This window comes from Podarcis filfolensis (assembly GCF_964270895.1).
Source record: "Podarcis filfolensis genome assembly, chromosome: 1".
NCBI lineage: Eukaryota > Metazoa > Chordata > Lepidosauria > Squamata > Lacertidae > Podarcis > Podarcis filfolensis.
Genome location: NC_139604.1, coordinates 21,475,983 through 21,491,359, shown reverse-complemented (window position 1 = coordinate 21,491,359; position 15,377 = coordinate 21,475,983). Strand labels below are relative to the sequence as shown.

Genomic DNA, 15,377 nt, shown 5'->3' with positions numbered 1-15,377 from the left:
ATAAATGAAATTAGTAACAGATAATAGGGGGTTGCGAGTGGAATGCTGGCTAGTTTCTCCAACATACCAGGCTCCTTCTCCAGATGTCCTGCGGCGAGCATGCGCCCACTGTTTGCAGCTGCAAGTGACCCATACCTAGCATACTTGCACAACCGATGGGCCATTTGGCAAATAAAAGGCAGTACTTTTCTGCAAGAGCTTGCAAGTTCTATCCTTGGTGGTTTGCCGTCATCTTTGAAAAAAATAATATAGATTCTTTCCTTCAAAAGTCTTCCTTGGGATGGTTATCGCCACAATTGTCTCTTATTATTTCTGGGTCAATTAATATCTGTAGGATACTTGGTGTGCCACTAGGCTGCCAATACCAGCAAATGAGGATTCCCCAGCATTTTTAACCGACTTAATGGAAGCTAATATGAGCAAGTGCACGTACATTGTTTTTTTTCTTTCCACAGATCCAAAATTAGCCCCAGGTGGGACTTAGCTGAAGCTTATTTCATCCACTTGCCCCAAATCCTGCTTTGATTTCATGGCAATCATAAAACTGAAGGAACTCTCTGGTTGTCTTTTTGAGGGGCATATACATTATTATTATTTCCGTTTCTATTTGTTCTCAAAAGTAAGGATGCTTCTATAAAGCTCATTCAGCAACTATATATATTCCAGTGAATTAGAAGCAAGAAGAAGGTTAGGGCTGACTAAAATCAAATCAGCAGTGTAAGAGAAAATGACAGCTTTGCTTATTGTACTCTCAGCAAATATTTGAAATGGGTCCTCGTGGGGCAATCTTAATATACAGTGCTTACAGGTCTTGTGTTTGCTCATGCATTAATGAAAGCACATTATTACAGCTTTCACTGGAGAGTGCGAGAATCGATATTTTCTGTTCTTAAATATTGTCTTTCCATTGATGCCCTGGAAAATGCAAGGGAAGAACGGCTTATCTGAGACATTTCAACTTGCAGTATCTGAGAATCTATTTCATCATGTTTCTAGGCTTTCTCGTGGTTTATGAAATTCCATATAGTGTAATCTTTGCCTTGGTGGCCTGAGAAGCTAGAAAACATTTGGATAATCTGAAAATAAGATAGAAAGGACTGGTGGTTTTAGAAACTGTGAAGGGGACTGCCAGTGAATTTTGGATGCTTAGTTTATATAAAGGGGTTGCTGCTAAACTCAGAACACTCAAGGCCACTTTGTACACACGCAAGATGGGCATAGCTTGATGAAAAAATATGTGCTTTGGCTGCAGAGGGGAATAGGTTCATTCTGTAGCATCACTTCATTGCAGCATCACTTGCAATGAAGTCATATTGAAGTATATGCTGATAACCTGTTATAAACATGTAGAACCAAGGTGATAATATTCTTCAAACTGTGTACAAGTCCTGTACTGCATGCAGTCACTTAAGAGATCCTTAAAATAGCAGGCTCTCTAGGATTTCATAGCTACAATTTCATAGCACTAAATGTTGGGCTAACCATTTTGTTGTTGTTGTTGCTTGTATGCTTTTCCCTCCAGATTGTGGCTTAAACGTTCATAAGCAATGCTCCAAGATGGTCCCAAACGACTGCAAGCCGGACCTGAAACATGTCAAAAAAGTGTACAGCTGTGATCTCACTACACTAGTAAAAGCGCACTTCACAAAGAGACCAATGGTCGTAGACATGTGCATTAGAGAGATTGAATCGAGAGGTAAGGCATCTTTAAATGATATTGTTGCCTTGCTTATAATTCCTTTAGATCAGAGCTTTCCAAACTGTGTGAGCATGTCGGCTGCAGTGTGTAGGTGTGCCGTGCGAACACTCCTCCCAGGGACTGGTAAAGGGTTAGTTTAACCTCCGGTTTGCTAGTAAAACTGAATTGCTGTGTCGCAGAATGATGCGTGTGTCATCGACATGTAAAGTTTGGAAAATTCTGCTTTAGATTGATCTGGTTTAGCTGAATTGTAAGTTTGAAACTGTTTTGCATGACACATCTTACAAATACGTACCCATTTCCCTGAGCAATTCATGCTTATCTTTGCATTGGGTTTTTTTTTTTTTTTAATGTAATGTCTCTGCTGAATCCGCATTATTGTTTCTTTAATGGTACAAGTTACAAAAAATATTCTTTCCAGTGCTTTAATATTTATGCCTGCTGTTGAGTGATCTCTTGTTCTACATGCACAAATGCGCTCTTCCCAGTATATTTCTGTGGAAAACAACAGGTAAATTATATATTTATAGCTAGGCACTCTGATAATGACACATTTCCTCCTCAACGTCTACCCCTGCTAATGATTCTTTGCTTGAATGTTGCTCTTAGGATATTTAAATATATGTAAATAAGCTTGGATATTCTAATGTGAGTGGTTTGTTTTCAAATTCCTTTGTGATTTGATGACATCTTCCTCATTCCAGGGACCATTATCATAAATATGTTTGTGTAAAATTATTGGGTGCTGATCACAACAGTGTTACATATTTAGGATTGAGAGCTGGCGGTGAAATTTATGCTCAGAAAGGAAGATGTGGCTTTTAAAGCTCAGCTCAGATTTATGCATTGCTAGCAGTAAAGAAATGTGACTGTAGAAAAGATAAATATCTAAGTTTAATTGAGTGGTGTGGTTTTTTTACAGGTCTCAATTCTGAAGGACTCTACAGAGTATCTGGATTCAGTGACCTAATTGAAGATGTCAAAATGGCTTTTGACCGAGGTAATATTGCTTACTGGATGTTTTAGCTTTTACATCCAACACAGTGGCCAAGACTACAAAGCGCAGCACCCACACCAGATAGCAGACCATTTTTTTAATGGAGTGGACTTTCAAAGCTTGTGATATGAGACTCTTAATCTCAGGGCTGTGGGTTCGAGTCCCAGGTTGGGCAAAAGATTCTTGCACTGCAAAGGGTTGGACTAGATGACCCCTGTGCTTCCTTTACAACTCTACAATTCTATGGTTCAGTGCAGCGATGATCAAGATCCATCCATTCCGAAATCTTAGCATGAACATAATTCTTAGGTCAGGAATTGGTTTCAAGTTCCACAACTAGATGGCATTCAACACACCAAACAATCACTCCTAGGTACCCCAAGCTTCCTTCATTTAAGAAGTAAAATTTAGGGCTGGGAGTCATTTAATTGCTCCTGCTGTTAAATAACTCAAGTTTTAGGGATCTTTCCCAGTCTACTGCAAATCAACCATAGGTTGACCAGTAGATGCAGATCTACTGTACCTAGGGTAGGTTTTGGCATACCAGCCATTGTATACGTTGACAGTATGAGGTCTGGTGAATTGGCCTTGATTACTGAGCAGAGGAAAGAGTAGTGTCTGTGGCCGATTTATCCAGCCATTGTCATCTCACTTAGTAAAGGAATCGCTCTTGCAAACTGAGGTATATGTAAATTATCATTCTCACTATCTGTACCAATTCGCCGGTAAGGAAGAAAGACTTGGCTTAATGTGTAAAGCAATCATTATTTAATTTATAACGTATTGTGAAGAGAAGAACAAGCTGGTTTAAGTGTACTTGACTTAGAGCTGAAACCTATGCCAATATAGTACTGGAGTTGTTTATAAAAGGCTTGCTGGGACAGCAAAAAGGTGAACACTAGTAAATGTTCAATTTTGTATGAAAATAATCCTCCTACATTGTTTGCTTCTCCTCTCCCCCACCCCCTTTTCTCCCTCGTTTTTACCTACAGATGGGGAAAAAGCAGACATCTCTGTGAATACGTATGAAGATATCAATATTATCACAGGTGCACTTAAACTGTACTTCAGGGATTTGCCAATTCCGCTAATCACATACGATGCCTACCCAAAGTTTATAGATTCTGCAAGTGAGTTTTAGTTTATACTATTTTTCAAATGAACTTTGTTTCCCACCCCCCCTTTTAGTGATTTTTTTTTTTTACTGTTTATGATCTCTAGATTCTCCATAGGTTTTGTTTTTGTAGAGTCAAGCAACTTGTGGGGATTGTATGTGTTTTAAGCTAGAGTAACATTTTATTTATACAGTCATCCTTTAAGAGCAAGTTGAAGTCAACAACCTTTTCAGAAGTAGAATCAGAAACATCTTGGTAGGCCACACACACACACACACACCCCTCCAATATTTTATTGTATTCACTTCTTAATGCAAGGGAGCAAGAGTAAACATTCATCAATCCCACCCACCCCCAGCAGAAGCGCCAAATGTCTAATGACTTGCTAAACTTGTTTCGATCTTCTTTTTTGCGTTCGTGTGACCACCATATCTCCTATCAGATAAGTTCGAAATATTAGGTGAAATAAGAAAACCTAACTGTAGGATAGATTCTTTCATCTTCAGTTCCTTTCAGCGACTCCTGTCCTAGATGCTAAACTTCAGGCAAGACAGTGTTTTTCTTTGTTTTTTGCTGTTGTTTAAGATAAAACCTATTTGGGGAAGAAACTACTTTTGCCATTCTTGTGGAGGTTGGTTTGTTTACAACCTTGGTGATATTATCTTGTGTTGATTGCAGTATTCATTGTATCATCACCCTGTTTGTTGTTTTATTGTTAAAACTTCAGGCAAGACAGGTTCCGTTGGGGGGTTTTGTCCCGTCCAAAGCAAATTTGTGCAAGGTGTTACAGCACCTGTTTTCTTACCTGAAGTGAACAAACTGTAATTAGCAGCAGTAATACTTTACTACACCGACAAATGCAGCTGTTCAAGGTTTATGATACAGGCTAGCTGCCCATATCTGAAAAACACTGTGTCATTCAATACTCCCTTCATGAATGAGTCTAAATTCATTAAAAACAGACTCCCAGGGCAGATAAAATCGGGACTCTGTCCTCTGGTCTCCACTTGGTAGAATATTGATTAGATGAGTTAAAACTAATTTAAAACTCGAGAGCTGCGGAGCAACTCTCCACTTCACTAACCATTCTTCATCATCTGTTTAATTACAATAATTACAATGTATGGAAGTGAAAGCTGGACCATACAGAAGGCTGATCGCCGAAGAATTGATGCTTTTGAATTATGGTGCTGGAGGAGACTCTTGAGAGTCCCATGGACTGCAAGAAGATCGAACCTCTCCATTCTTAAGGAAATCAGCCCTGAGTGCTGACTGGAAGGACAGATCGTAAAGCTGAGGCTCCAGTACTTTGGCCACCTCATGAGAAGAGAAGACTCCCTGGAAAAAGACCCTGATGTTGGGAAAGATGGAGGGCACAAGGAGAAGGGGACGACAGAGGATGAGATGGTTGGATAGTGTTCGCAAAGCTACCAGCATGAGTTTGACCAAACTGCGGGAGGCAGTGGAAGACACTGGCGTGCTCTGGTCCATGGGGTCACGAAGAGTCGGACACGACTAAACGACTAAACAACAACAACAAAGAATTATCTGGGAAGACTACCCAAACTCTTGAAACCCCCACATATTTTGGCTTCAATTTGATCAGATATTTCTTGTTTCAGAAACCACGGATCCTGACGAACAGCTGGAAATACTTCACGAAGCCCTGAAACTGCTGCCTCCTGCTCACTGTGAAACCTTACGGTATCTCATGGCGCATTTAAAAAGGTATGGAAATGAATGGTCCTTCTTGGTTCCTCTTGGGTGTTTCTTGCCTCTGGTTCTTGGGCTAACTGCTACAGGCATTAAATCCTAAGGGGAGGACTCCAGTGATGGAAGGCATTACTCAATAGGGAGTGGCAATTTTCAGCAGTTCTCCACCTTCCTACAGTCACATGTGTCCCTCCCCCCAAAAAATGTAGGAACTGGAGGGTCCCCCAAACTTCTAAAGCTGATTTAGAGAAGGAAAGGAGCTGCAGCAGAAGGAAGAATTGTCGTAAAATTGCCTCCTTCCCAATTCTGTTGGTGGATGCCTTCTGGCAGTGGAAGAGACAGCACTGGAATGTCACCCTTTGTGCCCTATTCATGTGTTGAGCCCTGATAAGCAAATTCACAACAAGAAGTGTGAATTCCGTATTTCCCCCTTCATGTAACTATCTACAAAACAATGCGAGTGTTTCCATGTCAAATGAGGCTGCTTGTGAATTCAGAGGAATGATTATAGATTGGTTTTGGAGTTACTTAGCGCTTGTGAGGTCACACAGCATAGTCCCTCGTCCCCATTTATTTCCTCTGAAAATAAAGACCCAATAAAATGCCTCTTTGTTTTTGCTCCCCTCCACTGAAGATCAGGTGAGATTTGTCCCTTTGGATAGCTCAGTTGGTTAGAGTGTGGTGGTGGTGTTGCACTGACCGCATGCCACTGTTCAAAAATCTAAACTTCCCTGGGAGTATAATCCTAATCCTCTCTGGTTTGGGTTTTTGTTTTCCTCTGCAAAAACTTTTCCCCCCACCAAAAATACATCTTATTTCCCCCTCTTTTGAGGAACTCTCTTTGATCATATAGTTTTCTTTGGGAGGATAGCATTCTGGCCATCAAGAAAATGCTAAGTAATATTCTGAGCATCCCAAAGCAACCATGCCTTTAGTTGGTCCATGCAAACTTTGGATCCATCTTCAGGTAGTTCATTTGTCTTTCCCGGTTACATGGACTATCGCATCATGCCCAACACTGTTTTTCTTGTCTACCACATTGAGCATGGCTTGGCCTACGGTTTCAAAGCAGAAATCTGGCTGAACCAACTCAGCTGTGCCAGTCTGTAATTGAAACATTAAAAAATGAGCAGCCCCCTCCGCCACATCTTCGGCCCTGGCTGGCATGAACAGCAAAGTTTTGGATGCAGTAGTTGCTCTGCTCAGTGCTCCCAGCCCAGGGTTTAGGATTGCTTTACCCAGCCAATAAAATTCCAGTAATGATAGTGTGCCTAGATTCAGGTAGCACCTTAGAGACCAGCTAAGTTTGTTCTTGGTATAAGCTTTCGTGTGCATGCACAATTCTTCAGATACACTGAAACAGAGGTCACCAGAAGTCATATAAGGGTCTGATGACTTCAGTTTCAGTGTATCTGAAGAAGTGTGCATGCACACGAAAACTTATACCAAGAACAAACTTAGTTGGTCTCTAAGGTGCTACTGGATAATTTTTTAATATATTTTGATAGTGTGCCCTGTTCTTTGAACAACCATTTTTAGTTCTTGACACAAGCTTTGGTTTCTTAATTTGGAAAAATTAACATCTTTGCTATGGATAAGGAAAGCCGCAATCCGGACTACGTGAAGCACATTTAAGGCCTGCTCTCCTCTCTTTCTATTAAAGGTAACAAAAAAAGGGGGGTCACTTTCCCTCTATCACACCCAAAACGATTTTTCATTCCCTTTTATTAACAGCACCATTTTCTTTTAGAAGCTCAGCGAGATATTAATGGGATCCGTTGACAAATGTGCACATGCCACTTCAGATATGATTTGTAGTGGTTTATTCTTTAAAAAGTATTCTCTAAATACATACTCCACTCATGCAAGTATAATTTCGCAATCAAAATCCTCTTTAAAAGTCAAATGTACAAAAATGCAAATGCAAACAGCAAAAGAGGCAAGAAAGGAGGAAGAGAGTAGTTTCTGATAGAATTCCAAAAAACTTGTTATTTAGTGTGAAGGCCAACCAGCTCTTTTCTATAGCAATAGCCAAGAAATTTCCACACAGAATTTTCTTATGACTACCACAGATGCAAGAATAACTCAGCCGTACCCATTTCACATAGGTACATAAGCAGCATCTAACTTTTTATAGGCATGCTCACGAAGACGTGTTGCGATGAGGGAACAGCTAATGAAGTCTTGTTATCAAATTCAGTTGTTCAGCCTGCTTGGCTATATTTGGAGTCGCTGTAAATAGAAACTGCAGAGGTTGGCCAGCTTCAGAACAATATGCCAAACAGTTATCAGCTCCTAGCTATCATGGATAGGTGTCTGAAATTTATTTTACTCTATAATATGGAATGAACACGGTGGAGAGGGGGCTGCTGATGTTTTATTTATAATTCACAGACTTCTCAACAGTGGGTATTTAGTTATATATGTGTGCCCTTGATGGGGATTTTGAGTTGTAATCCTGGGATATGAATTTAATCTGTTCACCAGCTAATTTACAAATATTAATTTGTTCTGAGAGGCAATTAACTGCCATAAAGCATATTGTAGCCTCTCAAGACAGCCGCTTGCATGCTGTGCCATTCAAACGGAGTCCGAAGAGAGGGAGACAATCCCTTTTACTGTCATTTACTACAGAGATTGTGTATCGTAGATGTTTATTCAATGCATTTAGATGGTTTGCTTTGTGTGCTTTATATTTATTCCATTTTACTGTTTATAACATGAAAAGGGATGTGTGTGTGGTTCTATAGAAACACATGGCCTCTTTCAGTTCTAGACTTTCATCCTTCCTCTAAGGAGACCCTAAGGGGATATCCGTCTCACAGTAGTCCTTTAGGGCAGTAGTTTCCAACATGTTCAAAATTTGCCAAGCACCAGGAGCATTTTGCACCTAACCATCAGCCACTTGCAACCACGTGAAGATGCCCAGATACAGTGGTACCTTGGGTTACATACGCTTCAGGTTACAGACTCCGCTAACCCAGAAATAGTGCTTCAGGTTAAGAACTTTGCTTCAGGGTGAGAACAGAAATCGTGCTCCGGCGGCACAGTGGCAGTGGGAGGCCCCATTAGCTAAAGTGGTGCTTCAGGTTAAGAACAGTTTCAGGCTAAGAACGGACCTCCGGAACGAATTAAGCATGTAACCAGAGGTACCACTGTACCAGGAAGGTGCCAGACGTCTCCACCATCTGGAGTTGCCTGCCTGGGGATCCTTGGGTCTTGCCTGTTTTCATACTAGCAACACATCCTGTAGAATTCTATCCATTATATTTTATCTGCACAATCAAAATGAATTTCAGGAAGCAAAAAGTCCTATTAAAAAACAAAACTTTCCTGCCATATGGCCCCCAAATGGCAAAGAGGCATTCTGTTTTTGGTAACTGTAACCCTGGGTTTAAGGAGCCATTTGGTGCCTGGCTCAGATATCTGGTTTTCTAACCCTGTTTACAATCACAAGGACCCCCTTTTAACATCAGATTTCACATGCTGTAATTGTTGTGAGGTCAGATCTTAAGAGTACAGAATTATCAACACAATCAGGGTGCTCTGGGCCCCGTATGTGAATTGAACCCCCTGCTGTACTAACAAAAGAAACTAGTTTTCATGAGAAGAGTTGGTTGGAGAATGAGAACTCCTTTGCAAAACTGTAATTCTCAGGGTTCCTGTAGTTGGGACTCAAGTGTCCCACCAAGTCTTGCCAACTGGATTTCTGTAAAGCAGTGACCATAAGGCAGACTGTCTGGGAATGGAGTACAGTGGTACCTTGGGTTACATACGCTTCAAGTTACATATGCTCCAGGTTACAGACTCCGCTAACCCAGAAATAGTGCTTCAGGTTAAGAACTTTGCTTCAGGATGAGAACAGAAATCGTGCAGCGGCGGCAGCAGGAGGCCCCATTAGCTAAAGTGGTGCTTCAGGTTAAGAACAGTTTCAGGTTAAGAACGGACCTCTGGAATGGGTTAAGTACTTAACCTGAGGTACAACTGTAGAGAGGGAAGAATCAGGGGCGGAGGAAGGGGGGGCGGTGGGGGTGGGCCGCCCCGGGTGTCGCCATTGAGGGAGTGACAAAATGCTGGGCAGCACTCACCACAGGGCCTGTAGCGCGCCGAAGCCACACATCTCTCCTGGGAGTGACGCGGTGGCTTGGGCGCACGCAGGCTCCCCGCTGCCCCAAACAGTTCGCCCGCTGCCTCCCCCTCAGCTGTAGGGCAGCTGAGTGGGAGGAGGTAGGCAGACTCTGCGGAGGCCCCATGGAACATCCTGCACCCGTTTGCCCCGCCCCCATGGGCAGCTGGCCCTGCCCCTGGGCACAGGGCACATGCACTGCCCCAGGCACCCAATCAGCTTGCTCTGCCGCTGGGGAGAATATCTGCCATGACGACAGACAGCTGCCAATAGGGCAAAATACATTATGACCGTTGAAACATTTAATTAGTAGCGTCAATGTGGTTTGTGTTTCTGGTTCCATGTTCGTGAGATCAGTCTGGCAGCTACCAATAATGTCTTCCCGGTGCTTTGTGTTTTAACTGTAGCCCTCCTTGTTTCAGGGTGACGCTCCACGAAAAGGAGAATCTGATGAACGCAGAGAACCTGGGCATTGTTTTTGGACCAACACTGATGCGAGCGCCGGAACTTGATGCGATGGCTGCCCTGAACGATATCCGTTACCAGAGACTTGTGGTGGAGATGCTTATAAAAAACGAAGATATTTTATTTTGAACTTGTTTGTGGGTGTGGGTGTGCATGTATGTTTTTAAATGAACTGCAAAAACGAAAAAAGAGAATCCGGGGATGATGAAGGAATATTTTGAAGTGGAGCCTGCAGCGGAATTCTGATTGTGAGGTTTTTGATGTATGAAAGGTGCTTGTTTATCGTTGCTTGTGTGGTATCATTCAGACAATGTTGGGAACATATATTGTACTTTCCAGTACTAAATAGGTCTGGGGGGTTTCATCATAGTACAGGAAATTCAAACTGAAATAGGTCTCCTCCTTGTTTTACCCTCTCTTGTGAGGCTTCTGCTGCAAAGGACACAACAGGAACAGCACAGCTTCTGTGTTCTGGAATAGTCTGTGATTGTACTTTAGCATGTTTCTCAGTGTAAATCTGTTGTGGGTTACTTACTACGTTCCGTAATTGGTTTCTGATATTTCAGTTGCAGGGGGGAGCAGATTGCAATGAACCAAGACCTCTATCTCTTCATTGACATCACCCCTCATTCTTAGCCTACTTTGAAAGATACCGTATTTACTCAAATCTAATGCGTGCCTTTTTTGGCCAAATTATGTTGTGAAATTTAAGGTGCTCATTAGATTCGATAACACATTTACATTCGCCAGCAAATCCTTCCCCCACCCCCAAGGTTCTGAAAAATTGAGGCGTGCATTAGATTCAATGGTGCATTCGACTCGAGTAAATATGGTAATTTCTAGCTGGGTTCTATAGCATTTGTTTTAGCAATGGCGTGCATTTTTCTTTTACGTTGTGGCTGCCACTTTTAAGTCATGCCTTTTTTTGTAAAGATCCAGTTAAAGGTGGCAAACTGAACGAATGAAGACTGGTTTGTTGTTGTTTTAAATGGTAATTTTGTATTTTTATTGGGCATGCGTATTAATTTATTAAAGTTTTGCGTTGGAACCTTACCAAGTCTGGCTGCATTTTTGCCCCAGTATCACAGACATGCAGCCCATTCCCCCACCCCAAACAAAAACACACTTATTTGACAAGTCCTACTTGACTTCTCGGTGGGACGCAGGTGGCGCTGTGGGTAAAACCTCAGCGCCTAGGACTTGCCGATCGTATGGTCAGCGGTTCGAATCCCCGCGGCAGGGTGAGCTCCCGTCGTTCGGTCTCAGCTCCTGCCCACCTAGCAGTTCAAAAGCACTCTTAAGTGCAAGTAGATAAATAGGTACCGCTTTATAGCGGGAAGGTAAACAGCGTTTCCGTGTGCTGCGCTGGTGCTGGCTCTCCAGAGCAGCTTCGTCACGCTGGCCACGTGACCCGGAAGTGTCTCTGGACAGCGCTGGCCCCCGGGCCTCTTAAGTGAGATGGGCGCACAACCCTAGAGTCGGACACGACTGGCCCGTACGGGCAGGGGTACCTTTACCTTTACCTTTACTTGACTTCTCAGTTTAGCCTATTCCCAAATACAGTGGTACCTCTACTTACGAACGTGATCCATTTCAGGGTGCCATTCACACCCTGGAAAGTCCGTAAGTAAAACACCACTGCAAAGCGCGATAGAGCACTCCTGCGCATGCGCGAAGCGTGCAGATGGCTTCTGCGTCCATGCGCGTGGCGAACCCAGAAATAAACACTTCCAGGTTTGCCGCGTTCATAACCTGAAAAGCTACAAAGTGAAGCCAACGTAACACGAGGTATGACTGTAATAAATGCACAAGACTGGAACTTTACAACCCTGTTCTCTCGTAAACAGAGTTAAGCTTTAGCCTATTGAAATCTTGAACTTAAACATGCCTAACTCAACACAAGATCAGGCTGTTAGTGGATTGGGGAACCATTTTCAGGCTGAGGCTTCACTCCCTTTTGCCAGTGGCTGGTGCAGCCGGAAGTGAAAGTGGGCAGAGAAATGAAAGCAAATTTCACCTCCCCATAGTAGGCTGATTTCTGCACACATATCCCTCTCTATCCTCCCTCCAGGTGAGCAAGAGTTCAAAGGACGTATTCAAGGCAAGCAAAAAAACTTGATGGTGTGACGCACACAGCCAGTGTGGAGTGTGGCCTTGGGGCTAAAACAGTTTTCTTGTGGCATAAAGAATAAACGTAATAAAGTATCAGGAGTGCTTTTAACCACCGATTCCTAGTTCATTTTTCTAATTAAATGTACAGCTGATGATATGCCAGCCAGCCTACTTATGCAAACCAGCAATCCAAACTTAATGAATCCAAATCATAGCTTAAATTGTTGGATAATGACTTCCCCACACACTCTACCCTTCAGACCAGGAAGAAATGACCTAAAGTTACAAATTATTTATTTGGGTATGTGTGGTTTAGCAAATCATGCAAATAAGTTGCTCTCAGTATTCCTTCACGTCCCTTAATATAGCTGTCCTATCTTACATACAGTTTCATATATAATATTCTCTAGAAACTGGTGAGCTTTGACAAATTGTGCAGGCAGTTGTGAAAATCTTTTGATGGCCTATTTCAAAGAAAGGTACTAGAGAGTCCCATTCCCCTCCCCTCCCCCCTTACACATAGAGCCATAATATTGTGAATCTTGCTAGTCAAAACTTAATAAGCACCAATATGCAACGCTCTGAGGTCCAGGCCTTGTCTGTGTTCTTTATATGCCATCAGGTCCATATGGACAAAAGACCCTACTTACCGTCAGAGGTCTGTAATCGGGGGGCCTCCCAGACTCCCTCCACCGCGATGAAGAAGAGCTGAAGAAGGCTGGGTTGGGAGCCGTCTTTCCACTGTTTTAGGCCTTGGCAAAGAGAAAGAAGCAAACAAGGTGTGATCTGGTGGTATTTTTGCCATGGAGCAAGTAATGAGCAGGAAGAGAATAAAAGTTGAATTCTTCATTTCCATTCACCAAGTCTTGAGGACAAGTCTGTGTTTACAGCATGGCTATATGTGCAGAGCTGTCCCTGCCAGCTAAGTGAATGAGGAACATACTGCCCACTGTGCCAGTGGTTCCTCTTTGACTTAAATATTGTAGCTCACAATTGTTGAGGTGGAAGGGGTCTCAAGGGTCATCTCATCCAACCCCCTACAATGGAAGAATCTCAACTAGAACATACATGACTGATGGCCATCCAACAGCTGCTTAAAAACCTCCAAGGAAGGAGAGTCCACCACCTCCCAGGGGGTCATTTCCACTAACAAATAGCTCTGAGTGTCAGAAAGTTCTTCCTGGTGTTTAGTCAGAATCTCCTTTCTTGTAACTTGGATCCACTGGTTTGGGTCCTGCCTACAGAGCAGGAGAAAACAAACTTGCTCCATGTGACAGCCCTTGAAATATATTTTAAGATGGCTACCATATCTCCTTTCCAGGCTAAACATATCCAGCTCCTTCAACCATTCCTCATAAGGCTTGGTTTCCAGACCCTTGATCATCTTGATTGCTCTCCTCTGCACACGTTCCATCTTGTGGCAACCACAACTGGACACAGTATTCCAGGTGTTGTCTGACCAAGGCAGAGTAGAGTGGGACTGTGACTTCCTTTGATTGGGATACAACTTTTGTTGATGCAGCCTAGAATAGCATTTTCTTTTTGGCTGCTGCATCACACTGTTGACATGTTACACTTGTGGTCTTCTAAGACCCCTAGATGCTTTTCACATACTGGCAATCCAGGTGTCCCCCTCATCTTATGTGTGTGCAGGTTGTTCTTCCTGCCTAAGTGTACAACCTTACATTTGTCCCTACTGAAGAAAGGGACTCCTCTGCACACAAAGAGTCCCTGGCTTAATAGATACAAGAGCCTTTGTTTGGCTGGGTAAATTGATAACAGTTGATGTGCCCACATTGTTCTGTAGCCACACTCGAATCCTACAGCTTTTGTAGACTTAAGTTGTAAAGCCTTCTTTATTTGTAAAATCAGATATGCCATGCAGTTCAAATTTATCTGCATTATTGAGACAAAAACTGAAATCCTCAATTTCTGCTTGGTCTTCTTTCTTTTTAAGGGAGGGTTACCCTTCCTTCAGGACTAAGAAACAAATACAAATATGGCTTTGGTATGTCACTGCAGTTCTAGAAGGTTAGTTTCTCAGATGCTCTGACTCAAGTCACAGTCTATTAACAGGCCACGCAGTTTCCTTGCCCATCCCCTCAACTCCAAGCCAGGGAATTAGCAGCAGACACGCAGTTGGTTCAATCCAAAATATAAACTATAGCAGGACTGATGGAAGAAAATTGACATTTTCTTGTGTGTGGTTCTCCCACTTCTGTTTAGCACTAAATCATGTAATCACCATCAGGAACGGTCCAACAAATATCTGTGGTCCTGCCAAGGCGTGACCTTGTGATTTTTCCACTACCTTTCTTTACAAGACAGAAGCAGATTCCTTGCTGAGGAAAACCTAAGATGAACCTTGTTAAGTCTTGCAAATACCTTTAACCTGGGTTACTGCAAAACTTATGGAAGAGAGAGAGAGAGAGAGAGAGAGAGAGAGAGAGAGAGAGAGAGATGGTGCTGTGGGTTAAACCACAGAGCCTAGGACTTGCCGATCAGAAGGTCGGCGGTTCGAATCCCCGTGATGGGGTGAGCTCCCGTTGCTCGGTCCCTGCTCCTGCCAACCTAGCAGTTCGAAAGCACATCAAAGTGCAAGTAGATAAATAGGTACCGCTCCGGCGGGAAGGTAAACGGCGTTTCCGTGCGCTGCTCTGGTTCACCAGAAGCGACTTAGTCATGCTGGCCACATGACCCGAAGCTGTACACCGGCTCCCTTGGCCAATAAAGCGAGATGAGCGCTGCAACCCCAGAGTCAGTCACGACTGGCCCTAATGGTCAGGGGTCCCTTTACCTTTACATATATATATATATATATATATATATATATATATATATATATTTGAAAATACTACAACTGCACTAGATCAGACAAGCACATCCCCCTGATTTTACTTCTGAATTGTTGATTTCGGCATTCCAGAAGGTAAATAGTGCATTATAAATGAGGCCCAATTAGGATAATTGGATTCCTTCTTTCTAGCTATGCTCTCCCAATTAGAAATTAGAAACTATCGGTGGAAGAAACTCGTGTTTTAACAGATTGTTCCTTTCAGTTGGGACTGCCTTGTTCACTTTTAAGAGCAGCTGTCAGAATTAATGATTATTCCTCAACAACGCTGGCAGCTGTTCAGAGATCCTTATCCA

The 15,377-nt window shown here is 42.8% G+C and overlaps 1 protein-coding gene across 4 annotated transcripts in view; it reads left to right on the top strand.

The window, feature by feature from the left end:
• Window positions 1–11,168, top strand: part of CHN1 (chimerin 1) — a 106,818-nt gene extending 95,650 nt beyond the window's left edge. For all 4 annotated transcript variants that reach the window (XM_083631030.1, XM_083631032.1, XM_083631031.1 and 1 more), the window contains 5 exons: window positions 1,523–1,696; window positions 2,622–2,699; window positions 3,689–3,826; window positions 5,434–5,539; window positions 10,073–11,168. In XM_083631030.1, the coding sequence (XP_083487156.1) occupies window positions 1,523–1,696; window positions 2,622–2,699; window positions 3,689–3,826; window positions 5,434–5,539; window positions 10,073–10,244 (668 nt within the window). In that variant the 3' untranslated portion in view covers window positions 10,245–11,168. The remainder of the gene's footprint in view (window positions 1–1,522; window positions 1,697–2,621; window positions 2,700–3,688; window positions 3,827–5,433; window positions 5,540–10,072) is intronic.
• The last annotated feature ends 4,209 nt before the right edge of the window (window positions 11,169–15,377 follow it).